At 41.9% G+C, this 24654-nt stretch overlaps 1 protein-coding gene across 1 annotated transcript in view; it reads left to right on the top strand.

Annotated features, from left to right (window-relative positions):
- The window catches only part of USH2A (usherin), a gene marked incomplete at its 5' end in the record, with an annotated part of 1334617 nt that overhangs the window by 920787 nt on the left and 389176 nt on the right, over positions 1–24654 (top strand). Inside the window, one exon of the mRNA XM_082250984.1 lies at positions 14584–14752. Within this exon, the coding sequence (XP_082107110.1) occupies positions 14584–14752 (169 nt within the window). The remainder of the gene's footprint in view (positions 1–14583; positions 14753–24654) is intronic.

Consider the following 24654-nt stretch of genomic DNA (forward strand, 5'->3'; position numbering starts at 1 on the left):
CCTTCTTTTTTACCACAAATAGAGCTTTCTTTTGGTAGTATTTGATCACCTCTGCAATTTTTCGTTTTAGAGCTATAAACAAAAAAAGAGTGTCAATTTTGAAAAAACACCAATATTTTCTACTTTCTGCTCTAAAACATTCCCATTAAAAAAAAAAAAATTAAAAATCAAATATGTTTTATCAGTTTAGGACAATTTGTATTCTGCAACATATTTTTGGTTAAAAAAATCCCAAAAAGCGTATAATAAGTTTGTGCAAATGTTATAGCATTTACAAATTACGGGATAGTTTTATGGACTTTTTATTTTTTAATTTTTTTTACTAGTAATGCAGCAATCGGCGATTTTTATCGGGACTGTGACATTGCGGCGGACAGATCAGATCCCTAACATTTTTGACACTTTTTGGGGACCAGTGACATTAATACAGTAATCAGTGCTAAATAATAGGCACCGTTACTGTATAAATGTGACTGGCAGGGAAGGGGTTAACACTGGAGGCGATCAAGGGTTTCAATGTGTTGCATATTGTGCTTACTAACTGTGTGGGGGGGATGGATTGACTAGAAGCAGAGAGAGATCGGTGATTCAGCTTAGATTAGCTGAATCACGTAATCTTTCCCTGCCTCTCTGACAGAAGAGCCGCCTGCTTTGTTAACATATGCGGGCGGCTCTCCTGTCATTCTAGCTGAAGATTGCGGAAGGCCGGCGGCAATCAAGCTCACTCCTCCCGTGGTCTGGCTCCTGCTGTGTATAAACACTCCGGCAGGGCGTGCGCGCTGCAGAAACCGCGTGCACATAGTCACGTAGATCTACGTGATTATGCACACATGAGCCGCCTTGCCGCAGTGAATCTGCGTGGGGCGGTCAGCAAGCAGTTAAAGTGGTTTTGAAGGCAGACGGTTGTTTTTACCTTAATGCATTCTATGCATGCCCCCCCCAACCCCCCTTATACTTACCTGAGCCTGATCCTGATCCAGCACTGCCCCTGAGAGCAGCAGCTCTCTCTACTCTCTCCCTTCTCATTGGCTTAGAGACCGCAGCTGAAGCCATTGGCTCCTGATGCTGTCAATCACAGCCAGTGAGGAGGCAGTGTGGGGCAGGGCTGATGTCAATGGAGACACAGAAGAGTGCCCCTTAGCAAGTGGCTTACTAGGGGGACACTTTGCAGGGGGTTGGGGCCACGATCGGGGCTGCTTTGTGCAAAATCATTGCTCAGAACAGGCAAGTATGACATGTATTTTTTTTTAAATTACTTTAAAGAGGACCAGTAGTTACCATTAGACACCTGCAGTAACATGAATCTGAATTATAATTGTGTCGTCTTAACCTTCAGAGATTATCTTTCTTTTTATTTAGTTCTTTTCTTTCCCTGTCAGAGTAAGGGCTGATTTCCATTGAGCTACAACCTTTTTTTTTTACGTTAAAGAGGTTGGAAACTCAGTTAAATTTTTTTTTTTTTTTGCAAGCTGAAAGAGAAACACATAATGAGCTAGTATGCACCACATACTAGCTCATTATGAAATACTTACCTTAGAACGAGCCCCCGCCGTGCCGTCCGCTCACCTCTATGACGGGCGACATGTCCAGTCGCCCGTCTTCCGGGATCGCGGAATCCGGCCATCTGATTGGCCGAAGCCGCAGTGACGTCACTCCCGCGCACGCGCGAGCCGACAGTCACGTCACGGGTCTCTGAAGAAACGGCACCAGCGGCCGTTCCTTCAGAGCGCATGCGCCAGTGACGTCACTGGCTGCATGTAAGGTAAATATCTCCTAAACGGTACATGTTTAGGAGATATTTACAGTACCTATAGGTAAGCCTTATCATACTTGCAGAGGAGGGTTTACTTCCTCTTTAATGTAGAGAATGCATCAGGGTGAAAAAAACCTTCTGCCTTGAGTACCATTTTATGGTAAAAAAATATTGTTGTATCTCCCACTCACCCCTCTTATATTTCCCTGAGTCCTCTATTGATCCAACGCTTTGCCCGTCTTCTGTGGCGCTGGTCTCTCTCTCCTCACAAAACACAGAGGCAGCAGCAAGAGCCATTGGCTCCTGCTGCTGTCAATCAAATTCTTTGTGGAGGATGCTGGGGCGGGGCAGAGCCACACTGTGTATCTATACATGCACACAGCCCAGCTGCTGGGTGAGCCTGCACATGTGCACCCCTAGAAATCAGCTTACTATGGTGGCGCACACAGAAGAGGAGGAGCCTAGAGTATCGGTGGAGGGGCCCCAAAACAGGAGGTTAGGGGCCACTCTGTGCTTCGTTGCATAGGGCAGGTAACATGTTTATTAGAAAAAATAAATCACAAGCCTTTACAACCACTTTTGTGAGTTACTACAACCAGCTTGTGTATTACCACAATGACAGAGGAGACCCTCCCTGAGCTGATGAGTATGTGAAATGGTATGAGCATGGTGGGACATGGTGGTTACGTCACTTTTCAAAACAAAATATCATTTTTTAAAAGTTACTGAAAAATCCCCCAAAAAAGAATGAAAACGAATAGCAGGAGGGAACTTGTGAAATCTGTGGAAGAGCATTTTTATTCTTAAGTTACGTACCTTCCATCCATACCCATTGTAGTGGCAATACATAGATAGAAGTGTCAGGATAGTACACCATTTTATCTGGTGCCAGATGGGATTATGGCTTCATAAAAGGCTTGTAACATCCCCGTAGCTCCTGTGTCAGTGGAGGAGACACCCTGATCTGCATCCGATTCCCCAGGATATCGCTGTTTGCACTGAATAACTAATTTAATAAACCTGAATCTCCCAAGTCAGCGTCAACCTCTATAATTCAATTTGGAAGCGTCAGCTGCATTTTTATTTATTTTTTTTGGCTTTCTCTCATTCTGTACCCTTCACATTGAAAACAGATGATGCTACACTTTTTATGAAAGAGAAAATATCTTGTGCAGTCGGCTGTTTTAATATATTGGGGGGGGGGGGGGGTATTTATTAAACTATTAAACATTATTCTCATTCTCATTGTTTCATAATAAATGGAAAACAAATGGAGGAATTTAGGAAAATATATTTTCATTTCCAATAGTGAAAAGAAATCCTCTGTGTTGACTTACATTGTTGAAGAAACTATTTATTTATTTTTTTCATTTACATTGCACCCAATTATTTATTTTATTAATTTACTGTATATGGCACCAATACAGAACAGTGTACCGTATATAAAACTATGCATTTCATCCTGCACCATATTGGAACATGTCATGTCCAACAAAATGTCATGATTAAAGTGTTACTAAGCCCGGGAGTCTGCATTCAATCTATCTGCTCTCCCACAGTACACAGAACATGGAAATGCAATTATTTTAGTAAATATAAACTGATAAATACCTTTTCTCATCAGCAGTATATAGCAGTCTTGTGACTTCTATCAGGGTCTGACTGAGCACTGGTTAAAGCTTGTAGGAGGAGTTTTCATTCTCTTCTGACTGTCCTTTGAGGCTGCATGACCCCTGACCCTCTGTCAGGACAGTACTGATTGGCCCTGTGCTGATCTTATGTACTCCCCCCCCCCCCCCCCCCCCAAAAAAAAAAAAAACTCTCCAGCAATACACATCAAACTGAGCATGTGCAGAGTGCCCCTAAATTTGGATCTATCAGGAGATGGATTAGGGACAGTGGAAGAAAGGTAGGATTAGAGAAGACAGGATCAAACAGCCTTTTTTAAGCAATATGGAGGATTAACCCCTTAGGTTCAACAGTGAGTATAACAAGCATGTTTTACTGCATATAGAGACTGAATATAGTGTTGTGGGTTTAGTATTACTTTAATAGTACAGATTATAGGAGGTTTAAACTGTGCAAAATACAGATGTTACAATTGCTGACCACCTTCTGAAAATGCTAGTTACCTGGCTGTTACTGGCCTTAATGGTACAACCAAAAGCGTAAATGCATTTTATTGAGATTTTATGTGATAGACAAAGTGGCACATAATTGTGAAGTTGAAAGAAAATGATAAATGGTTTTCAACATTTTTTACAAATAAATATCTGAAAAGTGTGGCGTGCATTTGTATTCAGCCCCCTTTACTCTGATACCCCTAAATAACATCAACTGCCTTCAGAAGTCACCTAATTTGTAAATAGAGTCCACCTATGTGTAATTTAATCTCAGTATAAATACTAACACTGCACGTAACCCTGAACACACCATCCCCACCGTGAAACATGGTGGTGGCAACATCATGTTGTGGGGATGCTTTTTTCCAGCAGGCACAGGGAAGCTGGTCAGAGTTGATGGGGAGATGGATGGAGCCAAATACAGGGCAATCTTAGAAGATAAACTGTTAGAGTCTGCAAAAGACTTGAGACTGGGGCAGAGGTTCACCTTTCAGCAGGACAGTGACCCTAAACATACAGCCAGAGCTACAATGGAATGGTTTAGATCAAAGAATATTCATGTGTTAGAATGGTTCATTTAAAGTCCAGACCCAAACCCAATTGATAATCTGTGGCAAGACTTGAAAATTGCTGTTCACAGACGCTCTCCATGCAATCTGACAGAGCTTGAGCTATTTTGTAAAGAAGAACGAGCAAAAATGTCACTCTCTAGATGTACCAAGCTGGTAGAGACATCCCCAAAAAATAATTGCAGCTGTAATTGCAGCGAAAGGTGGTTCTACAAAGTATTGACTCCGGGGGGCTGAATGCAAAAAATTATAAAAACCATTTATCATTTTCCTTCCACTTCACAATTATGTACCACTTTGTGTTGGTCTATCACATAAAATCCCAATAAAACACATTTACGTTTTTGATTGTAATATGACAAACTATGGAAAGGGGTATAAATACTTTTTTAAGGCACTGTATAGGCAAGTACAACACAATTCATAGTAGCAGTCTTCTTTTTATTTTAGTCTCAGCCCAAAGTCAAAGACACGTCTAAAGGGCAAAAGTCTAGTTTATACTACGATGACACAAGTCTACAAACAACTCATTCACAAAATACAATAGGGGGGAATTAGCAAGGAGTGTTACAAGCACCATGCTTGCACCACTCTTCTATACACAACAATGGAACAAGTCCCTTTGTTAATTAGGAGCGACCCTTTCTCTGTTCTTTGGCTGTGACAGATGCAGCAAAGAGAAGAGAAGAGCTAGAGCGTGCTCTGTTCTCTCTGGGCCCTTTTCCGGATGAACCCCATTTACAACCACACTCTGTTACCTCTCCTTTAGCCAACTATGTATCCACTGTGCCACCCCAGGGTTAAAGTGAGACCCAAAGGAGAGAAAATGGATGGAATGACTGCATCACTAAGGGGAGGAACAGGTCAGAAAAGGGTTAAAATGTGAGTTATATTTGGGGTGTAGGTCTTACCTGATTAAACTGAAGGTCAGATGGGCCGGGTGGAGCTGCTGGGGTTGTTCATGTGAAGGATGCTGGGTAGTCGTTTTGGAAAATTCGGTCGAAGAGGAAGTTTCCCCACCCAACGTCCTTGACTTGTAGTTCATTGTAGGTCTGGGGTAGTTTGGGAGGTATTCATTTATACCTATAACTATGATTTTCTTTTTCTGTCACTGCAGCTTGGTGGGTTCAGAGGGTCATTGGGGGGAGTTAAAACTTGTCTTGTTACAAAACTGTGGGGCCCACCTGGGGTATGGTGCTTCAACTTGGTTGACTTTTTTTTTTTCAACAATAACTTTTATTGTTTTTGAAATGATACATAATGAACAGTATTGAGAGATAATAAGGACATAGGTGAAAACGTTGATATATGATTCTTTTCACATTAAAAGTACAGAATAGACAATCAAATGGATATCAGGAAGATAGGTTACATTACAAATTATGTCATGAGGGATATATATGGCTCCAGTAATTCCATGATTTAGAAAAGGTGTGGCGAGTGTTGGATCTAATGGCAAGGTTAGGTTTATACTCGAAAATTAGTTTAACGTGGTTTATCAGGTCTGAAACATTTGGGGCTTGTTCTGTTCTCCAGAGTCTGGTGATAAGAGATTCCACACTTAGTAAAATGACAGTAATTACGGTCCTAAATTCTATAGGAAATGTATCTATTTCTAGACAAAAGGGGGCAAGGGCTGGTTCTGGTTTGGTAAGGATTCCTGTCACTTGCAAAATTAGTTAGAAGACTTTGTTCCAATAACTTGTTAGACTCTTACATGACCACAATATATAGAGGAAGGATCCAGTATTCCCGCATCCTCCCCAACATAGAGAAGAGTGGGTAGGGGAAAATTTGGCTGGGTGGGTTAGTTAGATACCAGTGAGAAGTTACTTTTTGCAGGAGTTCCAACTTCTCAGTGGTTAATACAGTGTGAGTTTGTGAGAGAGTTTTATGACTTCCAGAATAGGTCTTTTGCAGATTTGATTTCCATTTCAACATAGGAGTAGTTTTAGAGTGTGTCTCTGTTGCTTAGGAGACAATAGAAGATTGAGATACCCTTGGGTGTAGGTGAGGGGTTTGAGAGGTACCACCAGGCTTTGGGATGAACACGCACAGAGGGTTTTGTATGGCGTTTTAGAAAGGACGTTATACGCATATACTGTAGGTAAGGAAGTCCTTTGAAGGTATGCTGTAAGAGAGCTGTAAGTCTTGCAGTAATTGAAGTTGAGAATGAATATATAAATCCTCTATGCAATTGATACCCGCAGCCTGCCAGCTCCACATTGAAAGGTGTGGGGTGAGATATTCTAGGGAGGAAAGTGGAGTTAGAACTCTGGGGTCAGATGATTTAGAAACTTCTGAGTGAGTTAGGGATCTCCACGCTATGAATGTTGCCTTGATTGTATCAGGGAGGAGAGAAATGTTAGTCTGCATCCAGTTATCAGCTAGTAATGCTGCCTTAAGGTCTGAGGTATTCAGTAGAAATGATTCAATATCAACCCAGAGGTTGTCAGGGGAAGTGGTGAACCACTGCTTTATTTGGGTAAGTTGAGTGGTAGTCCAGTAATCCTGGATGTCTACAAAGCCAACTCCTCCTACCTTTTGGTGTTTTATGAGGTGGGTATACAGACAGCTTGCTCTCTTGTTTTGCCAGTGTAGCACCCTCCTAGTTAGGTTCTAGGAAAATGCATTTGGTGGCTCTGTTCTGCTTATCAGGAGAGCCTGATCTGTTAGTTCTGCCTGTCACATGTTTCCATGTGTGATTTATTAGATCTAAGGGAGTCTCCCCACTGTATCCAATAAGGGAGCTTGTTGGACAGTGGAGAAAACCTGACCTGTAGCACACTAGGGTTTATGGCTGTCTCAGTGGGTGGGCATTGCTGCAATGCATCCTGGGATTGGCTATAAATACGAAAGGGAACATGTGATAGGGCATCTTTGGCAGGAAGCAGAGTCCCAGGAGGAGGCAGACGGCTGGTCTCTCCTCCTGCAGGTGTGAGGAAGGTGGTGCAGGCAGTAGAGGATCCAGGGTGCTGACAAGTGGAGCTGCTGGCAGAATCATCTTGGGAAAAACAGTATCATGAGTACCAGGAGATCTGCCTAAGGGTCTGCCTAGGAGAGGGGATCACTCCAGAGAAGTCAGGGGATCAAGGAGCTAGCTCACACAAGGAGTGTATCAGTGAAAGGGGGTGCCGTGTAGTTGACCCTGAATATTAAGAACAAAGGGGATGCCAGGAAGGGCCCTGAAGTTGTTCTGCAGTACAGTACAGTCTACCTCAGGATACAGCTTACCTCATCAAGTTCATTCAGTCCTGCGTCACAGCTTGTGACAGATTGAATAAGCGGCCTAGCCGTGACTAGCGTTACTCAGCGTTACTCAGCGTTACTCAGCATTTTCAAGTCATCCCAGCCTATTGTGCATAGTGTATAAAGTTGGAGTATCCCACTCATTCCCTTCTCCTAGCCAAGTTCTAAATAAAAACACAAAAACCAAAGCTACTGGACTGTTTCCTGACTGAGCTAACACACTTGGGAAAATGTCAATCTGTCATGTTGTTGCTAATGGTAACCCAGGGGAACCCGTAATCAGCAGCTCCCAAGGGAGTAGTGCTACACCAGATTAATTTTTTCATTATGAATGACATTGATGATGAATATTGCGAAGGAATAGGGATGGGGAGATTCCTGAAGACATAAAGTATTTGTGGAAGAATCATCATTTTAAAAGTTGCTATTCTGCCTGCCCATGAGGGTTCGCATTTAGAAAAGTTTTGGATCTCGTTTGTGAGTTTATGGATGAGGGGTTTGTAGTTGGCTTCATTAGGCTTTGCTGATGGGAAGGTTACTATTATGCCTAGGTAAGGGAGGCCCTTGTCTGACCAGGAGTATGGGGAGTCGTTAGATAGAATTTGTTTGGTGTTTCTGGGAAGGCCTAGATCTAGTATCACTGATTTAGAAATGTTTACTTTGTAGTAAGAGATATTACTAAACAAGGATAATACGTAGTGGGCATGTGGTAATGACATAGAAGGGTTTGTTAGGGTTAGAATGATATAGTCTGCGAAGAGGTTTATTACGTGTGGGCGGGAGTGAAACGGAAGCCTGATATGTTTGGGTGGGATCTAATTGCTTCATTGATAGTGATAAGGGGCATCCCTGTCTTGTCCCGTTGGATATTTTAAAGGGCTTGGAGAGGAGGCTGGAGGAGAATACTTTAGCTGAGGGGGTAGAGTACAGAACTATGATAGCTGATAGTATTGGACCAGAGAATCCAAATTTTGTAGTACTTGTATCCCCAGTGTAGCAAGGTTTCCAGGCCTGTGGCCTGATGTGGGTCTGTCATTAGTACCGGAATCCTCTCCAGCCCATGTGAGCTGAGTCCCTGGGTGTGACAACTGAAGCAACGGCAACTCCGGCATCTTTGTTTGTGGGTTTTTATTATAAATTAAAGGGGATGGGAGAAGGGAATGAGTGGGATACTCCTCTAGGCTCAAACTAATTACAATTGGGACTTTAATCCTGAAAATGCCAGTTGGCGCTTCCTTGACGCCAGCCGGCTCCAGCCAACACTCACTGACTCTGAGAACACTCTGTATAGCAGAAGATGTATTGAATCCCCGACTTTAGTCCAGTAGATCCAAGACTGAGAACCATAGAACTCCTGACACTGTTGTGCTGTAAAAGTCACTGAATACTTTCCCCCGCCTGGCACAGCTTGAGGTAGTATATTGTAGAACTCTGTATAATTGTCACTGTAACTGGCACGCTCTGTACAATTCAGGGCCCAAATGCAGGTGCCCCCTTTGACCTTGAACTCTTCAGGGTCCACTGACTATGTACCACCTTTACAACTTCAGGGTTCTCAACCTAGGTACCCCCTTTACAGCTAGCTTACACTGGATTCCAGAACCTCTTCTCCCTGAGTGGTCCCCTCTGTCTCTAGGCAGACCTCCAGGGGCAATACACAGTACTCATGACCTGTGTAGGCTTTTCTGGGACTGGACCCCTCTCTCTCTCTGCAGGTTCTCGGCACACCGGATCCCCTCAGCTCAACTCAGCACTCTCTAGACACTTGGGGCAACACCACGAGACATCCGCCTTCCTCAGACAGGAGAGACAGCCGCACTTTCCTTCCTAGGACTCTGCTCCCGTCAAAGACACCATGCCACGCACTTCCCCCCAAACTTATACCCACTCCCAGAATCCTTTGCAGCCTAATCTGCCTTCTGGGACAGTTATCTCACAGGAGCCAGTGGGGATACTTCTCCCCTCAGCAGGCAGATCTGGAAGCCCTGGCACCCTGCCTAACAAATCACAGCCCTGCTGTTAGGCAGACAAGACCCACTATATATTTTACCTAGCACCTACATGTAGGATGCTACACCAGGTGCTATTTGGTCAAGCGCCTTCTCTGCGTCTATGGATAGAAGCAGAGAGGGTGCCTGTCATTTTTCTGCAAATTGGATAATATCCAAAATGCACCTAGTGGCATCAGATGTCTGCCCTTAACAAAGCCGTGCTGGTCCAGCTGTATCAAAGATGGGAGAATATCGTGGAGGAGTGTAGCGAGTAGTTTGGCATATATACTTATGTCAGAATTCAGAAGTGATATCAGCCTAAAGTTTGCTGGAGTGTCCAGGGATTTACCTGGTTTGGGCATAGGGGATAATGTTAGCCGACAACATCAGGGCCAGATGATTTGTCTGTCGGGGTAGATTTGATTATGAGGACAATTTCGTTGACAGTGAAGGGGCAGTTAAGCTCACTAAGTTGAGTGGAGGATAAAGATGGTATGTTAAGTTTACTAAGAAAGTCAATAATTGACACCAGAGATGGCTGAGGGGTGGAAGCATCTTCTTTCAGGCTGTAGAGGGCCCCATAATAGTCAGAGAAGACATTAGCTATTTCTTGGGGGTTGGTGATTTTTCTTTTGGTAAAGGGATGCAGGACAAAGGGTATTCTAGTCTTGGTGCTGCAGGATATGAGTCTTTTTGCTAATAGTTTGCCAGCTCTATTATCGTGGGCATAGTGGTGATATTTAAGGCATCTCATGTATTGGTCCTGTTGGGAACATAATAGTGAGCAAAGTTTATACCGTAGGTTAGTCAGATTGGTCGAGACAGTTTTGGAGGGGGAGAGTTTGTTTTGGGTTTCTAGTGCATGTATTGATTAAAGTAAATCAGTGAGATTAGTAAAATTATTTTTAGCTTGGGCTTATAGTTGAATAATAAGCCCCCATATGTAAGCCTTATGGGTATTCCACAGTGAAAAAATGTTTGAAACGGAAGAGGCAGGGATCAGTGGCTTAATGCGGGACTGCAATATTGCGGTGGACATTCTGACACTAACTGACATTTTTGAAACTTTGCGTGAACCAATGACACTAATACAGTGATCAGTGCTAAAAATATGCACTGTCACTGTGCTAATGACACTGGCTGGGAAGGGGTTAAACAATGAAAGGGTTAAACGTGTGCCCAGCCAGTGTTTATGTTTACACAGTGTGGTGCTTTTACAAAGAGAAGTAATGAACTTTATTTCCTGCTTTGCGGGGGGAAAATCCACTACTTCCCTGCTTACAGGACAGAGCTCTCCCATGTGTACATAGGCAGATCCCTGTCTTGTGTGTTTTCAGGACAGTCAGCGGGTGTCGGCGGTGATCTATTGGCCAGCGGCCGCTGATTGGCATCTGCTGTGTTTAATAACAGCGTGCCCGGGTCACACACCCCCTACCCAGAAGTGCTGGATCACATACCTAGTATATGATCTGGCGCAGCAGGGCTGCCTTGCCACCATATATCTAGGTGATACGGTTGGCAACCGGTTAATGGTGGTTCTCCCATGGGCTTGGGGGGAAATAGTAAGAGTGTGAGTTTGTAACGTCTTCGAGCAAAGCAAAGCTAAGGACATGGGTGATTCTAGTTAGAAAATAGTGCCTTTAAAGACACCCAAAGACTGCTCCTGGTTGCATTGTCAAAATTGTTTATTGAATTGTTTATTCTTTATGTTAATGTTATGTGTTGTTTTAGTTTTAATAAATAAAATGGCTGCTGTGGCAACTGTGATCTGCAGTGGGTGTCAGTGCAGTGTTTACAGTACCCCAATTGACGTAGTTCCCCTCTCTCTGTAATCTTGGAAACCAGGGACGACAAATATCCGTCACTTCCGAGTTGGTTTTCCTGGGCACCAGCAGCCAGAGAAGCAGCCGATCTGACCAATCTCAGTCTGATCGGCTGCATGGGGGGCTAGAGGAGAGATTTGGGGTCTAATAGACCCCAAATTTCTCTATAGAGGACCTGTCACGGCCCATGCTGTCACGAGGGATGTTGTTAATCCCTTGTTATAGCAATAAAGTTTCTACAAAAAAAAAAAAAATTTTGTAAAAATAAATTAATTAAAAAAAAAGTTTTAAATAGCCCCTGTCCCACCGTTCTTACACACAAATGCAAACGCATACGTTACTCCCGCACGCATATGTAAACGGTGATCGCACCACACATGTGAGGTATTGTCGCGAACATCAGAGCAAAAGCAATAATTCCAGACCTCCTATGCAACTCTAAATTTTTAACCTGTAAAAGCATTTAAAGTGCGCCTATGGAGATTTTTAAGCACTGTAGTTTGCCGCCATTCCACAGGCATACACAATTTTAAAGCATGACATGTTAGGTATCTATTTACTTGGTGTAACATCATCTTTCACATTATACAAAAAACTTGGACTAACTTTAAAGTTTTTTTTTGTTCTTTTTCCCCCAAAAAATTGCGTTTGAAAAACCACTACACAAATACCGTATGACATAAAGAATTGCAACACACACCATTTTATTCTATAGGGTCTGGACTAATATATATATATATATATATATATATATATATATATATATATATATATAATGTTTGGGGGTTCTAAGTAATTTTCCAGCAAATAAAAAAGTAGATTTTTACATGTAGGAGTAAAGTGTCAGAATAGGCTTGGGAAGGAGGTGGAAAGTTGCTGAACCCGAACCCCATTGAAATCAATGGAAGGTAAGTCTGTCATATTAAAAATGCCCATTTTCTGAGCTAAGTGGCATGGGGGTGTCAAAAAATAAATTGAAATGGGAAGGGGGGTGGGAATGATATTTGTACTGCCCTAGGGAACCAATGTTATTTTTTTTTTCTTTTCTAAATTCTTTTAGGCCAGGAGCATTGATTTTTTTTAAATGTTTAAAGTGAAACATTAGCAGCACTGACATTTACAAAGGAAAAAAGCGCTTAAAATTGCCAGCAAATGACATTTCAATGCCAAATTCTTTAAAAAAAAAAAAAAAAAAGCACAATGACACCCTCTAAAGGCTATATTCACACCAATACGTTTTTTCATGCTTTTTGCAAAAAAGCAGATTATCAATTTTAACATGGGACCCTATGGAGCACGTTCATATCAATGCATTTTTTGTGCCTCTGCATTTTTGGAAAGGGTCAGGGACTTTTTTAAATGCAAAATGCAGCTTTTTTTGCTTTTATAGTTTAATATACTTTAATGGAGAAGCTGCAGAAAAGCATGTGCTGCAATTTGGCTGCGATTCGTGCTTTAAAATCTGCCCAACAACACATTTGCCTAAGAAAAAAAAAAAGTATAAAAAGCGCATATCGCGGCAAAATTGTTGCAAAATTGCGGGAAAAAATTGCGGGACATGCATGCGATGCCATGACTTCTTAATTGCATCTCAATTGCGCTACAATTTTGCCGTGATTCTGTTGCTGCTTAACCCCCTATGCTTACAACATGGTGGGGATTCCTAGTAACATCAGCAGTTCATAGAGACACAGAGGGTGCCTCTGGCAGTGTCAAATGCCTGTGTCCCCACCACATGTCATGTCCCCATCTCCCCACCCCTATGTGACTGCTATGCCCTGTAGTGAGGTTGGTAGCAGTCGGACAATAGAAAACAGCGACAGGGAAAAAGGCATCCAACACCAGGGCCATCTTACTCAATGGGCATGCTGGGAAGTTGCCCGGGGGCCCCACCTGCCCAGCGACCCAGCCCCAGCCAAGCATTAGTCCTGATTCCTGTGTGCATCCCACCGTCAAACTTAGCAGGTGGCAAGCACCTGTTGGCCCTGAGCTGCTGTCAGGCCACTCGTGCTGTAGAGGGGGAGCCCACAACTGCAGGAATGCCTGTCTGCCTCCACGGGAACAGGCACACACAGGACAGTCGAGTCTGACTCCCGTCCGTGTGTGTGTTCAGCAGACCCAGCCGCCCAACTTGGAAGCTGTCATTAGCCTGGTGCTGTACCAATAAATATTGCCTTATCGATAATTTGCATTTTTATTCTCATGGGTGATTGTGTAGGCGGGGTCCCAGTGCACTGCATTGCCCGGGGCCCTTTAATGCTCTTAAGATGACACTTTCCAACACTGCCATGAAATGTTGAATGCTGAAGAAACTGATGAAGGATGTAGCGATGGATCATAGCGAAGGTGGGATACACAGGCTACCAGAGACACCAAGGAACTTTTATCTGAAATCTTTTTTGCAACTTACAAGGTCACTTTAAATAAAAAGCCAGCCCCCATATTTCCTGTATCCTTAAAGGTGAACTCCATATTCATAGAAAAAAAAAGTATAGTAAAAATAAAGAACAATTAATAATTTTGCGTATGCGATTGCTACACAAGCCGTGTTGCAATTGATTGCTATTAAAAATGACCTTTCTTTTCCAATCTGCGGCAACTGTGATTTTTTTTTGTAAAATTCAATGCAATTTGGTAACCTGGAGGCATCCTGTACATAGTTGGTGTACAGAACGTCCCACAGAAATGTAATTTCCTGCTTGTGTGATTGGCTTACTGATTTTCCTAGAAATGCGCACTAAGATGCAAGTCAAATTTTAGACACACCCTGCAGTTTTGGTGAGATACACTGAAAGGGTATACTTCTAAAGGGATGCAGACACTGCAACTTTTCAGAATAGAACACTGAGAGTGCACCAGGTGATTATAACACAGACCCTCTCATTCAGAATTACTCTGCAAAGGACACAGTGATACAAACAGCTATTTTTTCAGATCAGCAAAACATAGGAATTTGTTAAATCAATGTACATCGATCACCCAGAGGGGATTTTTTTTTCCCCTAACAAAAGTTACTCTTTAAAGCACCTGGAATAAATAATCATGTAAACTGATTTGCACTATGTCTTCTCACAGGTATGCTGCAGTAGAGTTTTGCATGGAAGGAAAGACAGATATCACTGCTGTGAAGGTGATTACATTGCCATTGAAGGCAATTCCTCCTGGATTTGTTGTGCTGGTCAGGTCCATGCTGTTCAGCCTGACCACCAATGCTGCGGAAGATACTACATTAGGATTAAGAAAGGTAAGACAACCAACAATGCAGATAGTTGCACATTTTAAAAAATGGATTTTGATCTTTGTATAAAAAAAAAAATAAAATAAAATGAAAACTTCACTAAGCATTATATCTAGGTAAAATCTCCAGTTCCCATTATTCTATATTATTATCAATTGAGAAAAACTTATAAAACATATAACATCTATATTATTATACTTTTGTTGGCTAAAAATAAGCCAAAAAGGGCCATTAACTGCCAGGAAACAGTGAATACATATGAATTGTGTTCTCACATGTGATTTCTTCTTTTATTAACCATTGCTCTGTAGGTCTGACATAAATAATCAAATTAAAAAAACTTACTGATCTTTTTTTTTTTGATTGTGCACAAAAGAAAAAAAATTACCTATATCACCAATCTGAAGCAGAAAAAAGCTTGACCTTTAAAACCCCTTCACATTTGTGTGCATTTCCCTGTTGTTTAATGTGTAGCAAATATAAAAGACACCAGGCAAATATAAAAGACACAAATTATTGCAGCTCTGCATTTATTAATACATCACTACATGTTTTTTTTTTTAAATGTGAGTCATATACCTGATTTTGACCTGATATTAGCCTCTTGCAATCTCTGTACAGCAGAGATAATACGAAGAAGCTGCAGAAGGCCAGTCAATGTACTCATTTGACAACAATGGGCATGCAGATAGGAGAAGAGAGCAGAGTGACAGAGACATAACTTACAGCTGCTACTTAATATGAAAGAAATGTGTTATATTTCTAATAATTCAGTAGCCATTTTGTTTCAAGCTATTCTTTTTTTCCGGTATCCGAGTGTTTTTTTAAAAATTGTTTCTACTACTCAAATCATAGATTGACACCCAAGCATGTACACAAATGTTATTCTCTTTGCTTTAAGGATAGGTACACTTTCCTTTTATCAAATGAGGGGGAAAAAAGATCAGTGTCAAGCTGGGGGCCCACTCTGTCCTGTAGTGATAAGGAGGATGGTGGGAGGAACCACCACAGCGGATCAGGAAACTGGTATATCTGAAAATCTCAATTCTGCAGGTCCTACAGCAGGTGCTTTCTCTTCACTACAGCAGTAATTGGGGGGGGGTTGGGGGTGTCAGGCAGTAGCAGAGGGGGGTATACCATTATGCCATGTCTTCTTTGCAGAGGCCACATTATTTAAAAGTTTAATTTCAGTACCAGCGTTGTTTTTATTTTCTAATACAAACCTCCCAAACCTTGCAGAATAATGGGTGAATCCCAGGGTCCCACATACTCCAGGCAATTTCCTGAGGTCAGGTGCAGGATCAGGCTTAGGCTGATGTTGTAGGGCAGAGTGATGATTTCAAAGTTGGGATGCCAACATCAAGCTGTATGTGTGTCCTAATGGATGCAGCCTCTGTGTACCTCTGTTCACCTCCAACAAAATGGTGCTCAGCTCCCTTCCGGTGGCGTGATGCCACCAACTCCTCCTCCCTACACGTTACGTCACTATACTACACAGGGGCTGCATCCATTAGGACACACAGAGGCAATTTTATATTTATATTTTGTGAGTGTAATTTTTTATCCTTAACAAAAATAAAGTTAGAAAAACAGTTAACACTAAGAGTATCATTTTCTTTTGGGTACTAAAATTGAGAAAAAGCTGAGATGGCCCAGGATGGCAACAGAATAATATCCAAAAATATATACTGACCAGGAAAGAAGCATACACAGGAATGCAATAACCCTATAACTAAAGGGGAAAAGCATGTCTAACCTGATATACTGTATATTAGGTCCATCTTGTGAGGTGAGAGCAGTATAATACTGGTGGTGGGATAAGAGCACTACAAATACAAGCAACCCTAGAGTGTTCCCTGGAGGAAAAGACTATACATACGCACATTGTTTACTGCAAAGGAAAAGATTAACAATAAAAAAAGCTTAGTTATAGAATGGACACAGGACACTGATAATTTTTTATATATTTTTTTTATTACATATATTTTGTATTATTCTTTTTATTGATATTTATTAGGTGGAAGAAGATACACTTTATGAACAACATAAAAATAAAAATAAAAATATGTTTTACTGTATGCATTACCACATATTGTTTTGAAATTACACACAGAGCACTTTATTAAATGTATGAAATCCACATATGTAAGAATTGCACATATTTGTCTTGATTGGCACTTATTGCACATTATGGTATATATGTAAGATTTTTATTGGTGATTTTGCGCAGGTTTTTGTTGTTGTTTAGGTGAAAGTGTGAACACTGTTTTGTGGCAGCAGCAATAATCTGTATATGTCACAGTCATTCCTATGTACTGAATATAAACCCATTTGTGCTGGAGTATTTTATATATAAAAAAAATTGAGTGTGCAGCTTGTGGGACCCTGACCAGCCCAACACCATCAAACACTGCTCCACTAATTACAGAAGAGCACAAAAAATGAATTTACCTGACAGCCTAGCACCTAACTAGAAGGGTGCCTTTATACAGTATATATATACAGTATCTCACAAAAGTGAGTACACCCTTTACATGTTTGTAAATATTTTATTATATCTTTTCATGTGACAACACTGAAGAAATGACACTTTGCTACAATGTAAAGTAGTGAGTGTACAGCTTGTATAACAGTGTACATTTGCTGTCCCCTCAAAATAACTCAACACACAGCCATTAATGTCTAAACCGCTGGCAACAAAGGTAAGTACACCCCTAAGTGAAAATGTCCAAACTGTGCCAAATTTGCCATTTTACCTCCTCTGTGTCATTTGACTCATTAGTGTTACACGGTTTTAGGTGTGAATGGGGAGCAGGTGTGTTAAATTTGGTGTTATCGCTCTCAGTCTCTCATACTGGTCACTGGAAGTTCAATATGGCACCTCATGGCAAAGAACTCTCTGAGGATCTGAAAAAAAAAAAGAAATGTTGCTCTATATATAAAGATGGCCTAGGCTATAAGAAGATTGCCAACTGAGCTGTAGCACAATGGCCAAGATCATACAATCACTATACACTCACTACTCACTACTTTACATTGTAGCAAAGTGTTATTTCTTCAGAGTTGTCACATGAAAAGATATAATAAAATATTTACAGAAATGTGAGGGGTGTACTGACTTTTGTGAGATACTGTATATATATATATATATATATATATATATATTAGAGTTGCAACAATATACCGTTTTTATATTCGCGAGTACGAATACTGATACTTTCGCTCGAGTACTTGATACGCTGATACCAAGTATCAATACATTGCTGTGCAATTTGCACCAATACAAAAAAAATTGGTGCAAATTGCACTTCAAAGAATTGCATGCAATTTGCACAGGAATGCAGTGCGATAGAAGGGAGTAGAGCCATCTAGTGGGCAGTTTAAAAAAAATGTAAAACTCACAGTACATATCTGGCCAAATGCAAAACAATCTACATAGGTCTCCCGATCCGTCGATGATAGCAAATCCCGGCCGCTGGATGTGTTCACAGGGCTGGAGAGGAAGTTCCGTGACACTGTGGGTATAGGGCAGAAGTGATGTCTGCTTGGGGGAGGACCGCCTCTACATCTCCTTCAGCCCTGTGAGCACCTCCAGCTGCCAGGATTTGCTACCATCGGCGGACCAGAACACCTATATGGATTATTTTGCATGTGGCCAGATATGTACTGGGAGTTCTAACATTTTTTAAACTGCTCACTAGATGACACTTCTCCTTTCTATATACACACACACACACACACACAGGAGCAGTGGGAGAAATTGCATGTGATTTGGACAGGAATCGCACTGCATTCATGTTCAAATCACATATGATTCTTTGCAGTTTGATTTGCGCCCATTCGTTTTGTATTGACGCAAATTGCACCAGAAAGTATCGGTTTCGGTATTGGAAGCATTTGGGCGAGTACTAACACTTGTGCAAATGCTTAGTATCGACATTGGTGCATCCGTAATATAAATATTTACTGTATGTAACTCTGTCCCCGTAGGGCTTGATGTGTGATGTCACGCATTCATCCTTACTCCCAGTTGCTCGTTACTCAATATGCAGTCCAGGGGTTTTGGTTTTTGGTATTTATTTTGGAACTTGGATGGGAGAAGGGAATAGTGGGATACTCCAACTTGAACTATTTACAGTGGATAAAGACAACTCTCACTTGGCCTCACCAGGTTACTTGTGGAAGCAGTCACACTGCTTTAACCATACTGCCACTTTTATGAAAGGGTTAAGTCTTCTTGCTCCAGCAGACTTGATGCAACTACTTTATTTCAGGACAGTCTCTAGCATCCCCTTGACTGACACCCATCCACTGACTCTTCTAGCTGAAGGGATGGCTCTCTCACGACAGGCCCCTTGAAACAGATCTGTACTCACTGTATGCAGAATCAGACCCTTTCCAGTGTCTCCCTTCCAGTCAGCTCTGCAGGACCCCTGGGTTTATCTCCATTCTGACTCTCAGGCCCTCAGATCAGACCGCATGGCAACTTCTACAGAGGAGGGGCATCCGCCCCCTCACTCCAGGACCCCACTCACCAGCTGAAAGACCCCGAGCACATGTGCACTTGGCATTTATACAGTATCCCAGCATGCACCCAGGCACTTTTATCTACCAATCACCAAGGCTGTTCTAAATGCCTGTGCACTCATTTGTCAGGTTTCCTCCTACTGTTTAATATGCCTCCCTATTGAACCAGTGTGAAACACTTCAGACAAACTGAGCCGCACCTGAGCACAAAGAGCAGACCTCACTAACATAGCTCTCTGGTAAGCAGAAAGCAATATAGATTTAGCTGGCAATCTTTCTGGTAAGCAGAAAAGATCCCAAACTATATTCACTCTATAGCACCGCCACCTACCCAGGAGGGTACTACATGTATCTGAATTTTATATTGCCATTAGGATCCGGCTATATTTAAGCATGCCAGTTTAAGCCATGGTCAATGAAAATCAGCCATGTAAACTTTGCCCCACTTCTACACTTGAAAATCTTGCTTTTTTAAAGGAACAAAAATAGTACAAATTAATTCCCAGTAAAGAAGATCTCCTGAACTGCATGTGCACTGCAAGTCTGGGACTTAAAAAGTATTAAAGGATCAGCATGACAGCAATGTGGATATCCCTTTTAGGAGGCAGTTATATCCTCTTCCTATATCCATTTTGGTTGGACTGACCCTTTAACGTTGATCTGGTGCGTCAAACACTTACTTTTAGAGCATGTATATCTACCTCTTCTGGGTAGTATGACATGCTGGGACTTGTAGTTTGCCGAGAGGCCGGGGTTTTACTGGCTAAGTAATGCATCTTTAAGTCTTCTACAAATAAATGCGCGATGCAAAACATCCGCAGCACCTGAAAGATTCTGTTTCTTTGGCTGGGCCGTCTCCTCCATGTCCTAAAATGACTTTTTGGCACAAGACCGCATCTCAATCAGAAGCATGAATGTGTAGCATGTAGCTGATCAGCCTATCGTGTTCCAGCGCCTATTTTCGTTTCCTCGCCCTGTCGCCATGGCATCCCTACAATCTTCCTGAATTGTAATACCCATTAGTTCCGATCATAGATGTAATATCTGCTGATTGGTTGGCATGACTTCCAGCATAACACTTATTTTATTTTTTTTTTTAATGTGCAAAGGTACTTGAAATTCTGCCAATTTTGCTCTGTACATCTCCAGCGTTAAACTCTGGTAGAGTCATTCATATATCACAATATTCTGAATGCATCGATGATGTCATCAGAAAAAAAAGGCTATCGCGCCCGGAGATCCAGCAAAAGCAGTTAAATAGTCTCATTAATCTCTTCCCCGCTCGGTAATAGAAAAGATTTTATTTTATAACCTCTATCTCCATCCAGTGGCCGGTGAGAATTAATCTGTGTTTACATCTCCCGGAAAAGGAATTACAGGACTTGCTGTAAATCAGGTCTAATATGGGAAAGGCAGATGCTGGAAGAACTGTAGGCTCCATAATACGGCACCTTTAGAATGGATTCTTTTATGATACAAATACAGTTTCTTTTTTATGACTGTAAATGTTTACGATCTGGCTACACAAATGTAGTAAAAGTACAGTTCCAGGTAACAACTGAAATCCAATCAATGGGCAGCTGAAAACTGTAAGGGTTCATTCACACGAGGGTTGGGGAGACAGTAAAACCCTGTATCCGAGCTGCATTTTTACTGTCCCCCACCAACTGCTACCCTTGTTTAGCTGCAGCCAGGTTGTACACATGTCGCAGCCACAGCAAGAATTATATGGGTCTAGTGTAGGGGGCTGTGAGGAGGGGATAGAATGCCTCCTCACTGCCTGTCAAATGCTCTCTGAAGAGTGAACCAAACATGAATCGTTCCTCAGAGACCACTATTAGTGGGAATAGCCCTAAGTGCAGGAAAGGGGAACTAACCCAGCAAAACCATAGAAAAAAACATATAGTCTCAAGTCAATCCAATGCTTTTGTCATGGTCAGGGATCAGGCTCGGAGGCCAGTAGCTATAGCAGCTGAGAGTTTCCCACAAACCTGCAGAATACGAACACAAGCAGATCACCCTGGTGGCTGAAGCAGGCTCACCGGAGGCCTAAGTACTAGCAGGTATTCACCAGAACTCCTGATGGTGGATATGGGTTTTGCTGCATGCTAGTACCAGGTCGTGTTCCTCAGGATCGCCACACCAGGAGGTGGGCAAGCCAAGTTCTGGTAGCAGATATAGGGGGTAGGGATCAAGCAAAAGCATAGTCAGTAAACAAATCAAAAGTCGGTAACAAGTGGTTGCAGGTTGATATCAAGCAGAAGCATATTCCAAGAACAAGCCAAAGGTCAGCAACGAGTGGTAGTGAAGATACAGTAGCAGGAGCGAAAGGAGCAAGATATTGGCTAGAGAGAGCACAATAATCTGACAAACAGGAAATGCAAAGGCATGGCTAAAATAGGAAGATCATGGGAGGAGCAAGAAGTTCAAGGTTCACCAGAAACAAACTAGAAAGTAGGTTTATGCAAGGATTCAGGCAAGGAACTATCCAGCAACTTAGGTGGCTCAGCAAGAAGATCTATTGCCAGGCACAGCAGGGTCATGGGTCAAGGTGATCCTGCCAATTGATCCAATAATTCTTCCCTTTCCTCTTTTGGGCTGGCAATGCTTTTGCTTTCACTCTGAAATTGCAGCGTTGTCACCCTGTTCTCTGATTGGACTACAGAATTGCGTGAGGACTTAGGGAGTAGGCAGGCCATCAGTGTTGTTTTATTGCTCTAACTAACTCTATCCTATTTGCCAAGAGGAAGCCATGGCCATCTGTCTTTTGCCAGGGTAAATACTCATCAAGTGGCACTGCTGGAAACCTTCCCAGCAGGTGTATACTAAACCGTCCAAAAAACACACTCATTTGTGTCTGCTTCAGCTGCTGGACTTCTGGGAGATGTGGTTCTGCTTCCACTTTTCTACATAGATTCAGGCTTTTGTATGAAAAGGAACCTGCAGTTGGTGTGTTTGGAAATAGCTCTTCCACATTACAAACAGGCAATGTCTAGATTAAATACTGAAGTACTTAGTACTGGTAGGTACACTGTTCTCTCTATGTAATTTCAGTATATAATATAAATTTTTAGCTGTAAAGAAGAATTTAGCTTAACATTTTTACATTAAAGAGCCTTTATAGCGTGTTTGCTAACATCCTTTTCCCAAAGATTACAGAAAGTTATTTTATCGTTTGTGCAGTCCGACCAATCTGGATTTATTGGATATGTGGGTTATGTCTACATGTCCATGAAGCAACCATTATGAAACTTAGTGGATTGGTACTCTCATTAGACATGTTAAAAGCTTTTGACGCTGTTCGTTGGTCTTTTTTCTTGGAAACCATGTCGCAGATGGGCTTTGGCCCACACTGTGTCCAATGGGTTTGTTTACTATAAGGGCCAGAGTGCGTACTACTAAAGACATTTCCTCTGCCTTTTCTTTACATAGAGCTACTAGGCGGCAAGGATGCTCCCTCTCTCCACTTCTGTTCGCACTCGCGATTGAACCATTAGCTCTTGCGGTGCGTCAGACGTCTGCGGTTGGGGGCATCCGTTTCTGTCCACTGAAAGAAAAATTTCTCTCTCTCTCTGCAGATAATACTTTAATTTACTTAGATGGTACGGAGGCTTCCTTTACCAATCTAATGTTGGTGGTGGAGGAGTTCGGAAAGTCGTCGGAACTGAGAGTCAGCTGGGACAAATCTTAGGCCTTTATCATTGATTCCCCTTTGTGCTATGATTACTTAAGTCGATCCAAATTACAAATAGTGCAGTCATTTAGATATCTAAGCATCCAAATTCACAATGATATCTCAAAATTAAATGTCACTCCTATAGTTACGCAGAGGGTTGCGAAGGTCCATACTTCTACTGTCATTGAACTTAATTGGCCACATCAATATTTCCAAGAATATTTTTGTTACCAAAATGTTTGTATTGTTTTAGAGCAGCTCCAGTATTTTTACCCAAAAAGGTATTTCAATCTATTGAGTCCAACCTGTCCTCCTTACTTTGGAATTGGGTTTAACCACATATTGCCAAGTCCTCCCTACAGGCTCCTAAATCGGTTCGAGACCTTGCCTGTCCAAATCTGCAAAATTATTTTATTGCATCTCAGCTTACATATATGTATGACTCGTAACATTCTGCCTCTCCGACCCCCTCTACCAGTCTCCTGTCTGCATTTTGTGGCCTCTCGGTTTCTTTAAAAGATGATTTGCATAGGTCTGTGGGATCTGGATGTTCTCGCTCCTCCCCTGTCGAAGTGGACTTTCTGGCTTGGTGGGAAATGGGGGAAGATACGACCCTCATCAACTCCAGGTCCCATTGTGGAATAACCCTAATCTCCCTGAGCTCTTAGGTCATCACGACTCCAACTGGTTTGGTTGCCTGGCCATTACCCATATCTCTCAAATCTTAAAAAAAAACTTGTTTATATCCTTTGAGAATCTGAAGGGTAGTCACGGCATGAACAATAGGTCCTTTTTTAAATATTTTTTGTTTTGTCATTCCATCCGGATGCAGTTTGGAGCTCACAGAAACCCTCGTTGGAAGACTTGTTATCATAATTAGAAGTTGGTAACTACATTTTACAGCCACCTTCAGTTGACGAGGGCTAACCCATTTCGGAGTTCCCATCGCAAGTGGCCTATGCTAAAGCCTGGGCTCTCTGAAGAGGGTTGGGAAGAGGCCACTGACGTGTGTTTTTAAGATGTTTTTAGCATAGCTGACCTACTTATCCAAATTATGTTTATTCATCATCTCCAAGGAGTTCTTGTACATTTTTTGGGCGAGAGGCATCCCACGGTTCTGTTTGCGTAATTTTATTTTTTCTGTGGGTTGTATAGGGTCCTGGGATGTGTTACCATTCAGGTTTACCCTTGGTGTTGTACATACACTCATTCTCTGTACCAAACCAGTACAGTATGTCTATTGTTTGACTCTGTTCATTGTGTTTTTGTATGTGTTCATGCAAAAATCTAAATAAACACCTATTTAAAAAAAAAAAAAAAGAAAGAAAAAAATAAGAATTGGGCCCAATTAGCCATTTTCCCTTCCCGTTGTCATGTGACTCGTTAGTGTTACAAGGTCTCAGATTTGAATGGGGAGCAGGTGCATTAAATCTGGTGTTATTGCTCTCACTCTCTCATACTGGTCACTAGAAATTCAACATGGCCCCTTATGGCAAAGAACTCTCTGAGGAACTGAAAAAAAGAATTGTTGCTCTACATAAAGAGGGCCTAGGATATAAGAAGATTGCCAAGACCCTGAAACTGAGCTGCAGCACGGTGGCCAAGACCATACAGCAGTTTAACAGGACAGGTTCTACTCAGAACAGGCCTCGTCATGGTTGACCAAAGTGGTTCAGTGCACGTGCTCAGCGTCATATCCAGATGT

The sequence above is a fragment of the Pelophylax lessonae genome, assembly GCF_965119305.1.
Source record: "Pelophylax lessonae genome assembly, chromosome: 3".
Lineage (NCBI taxonomy): Eukaryota > Metazoa > Chordata > Amphibia > Anura > Ranidae > Pelophylax > Pelophylax lessonae.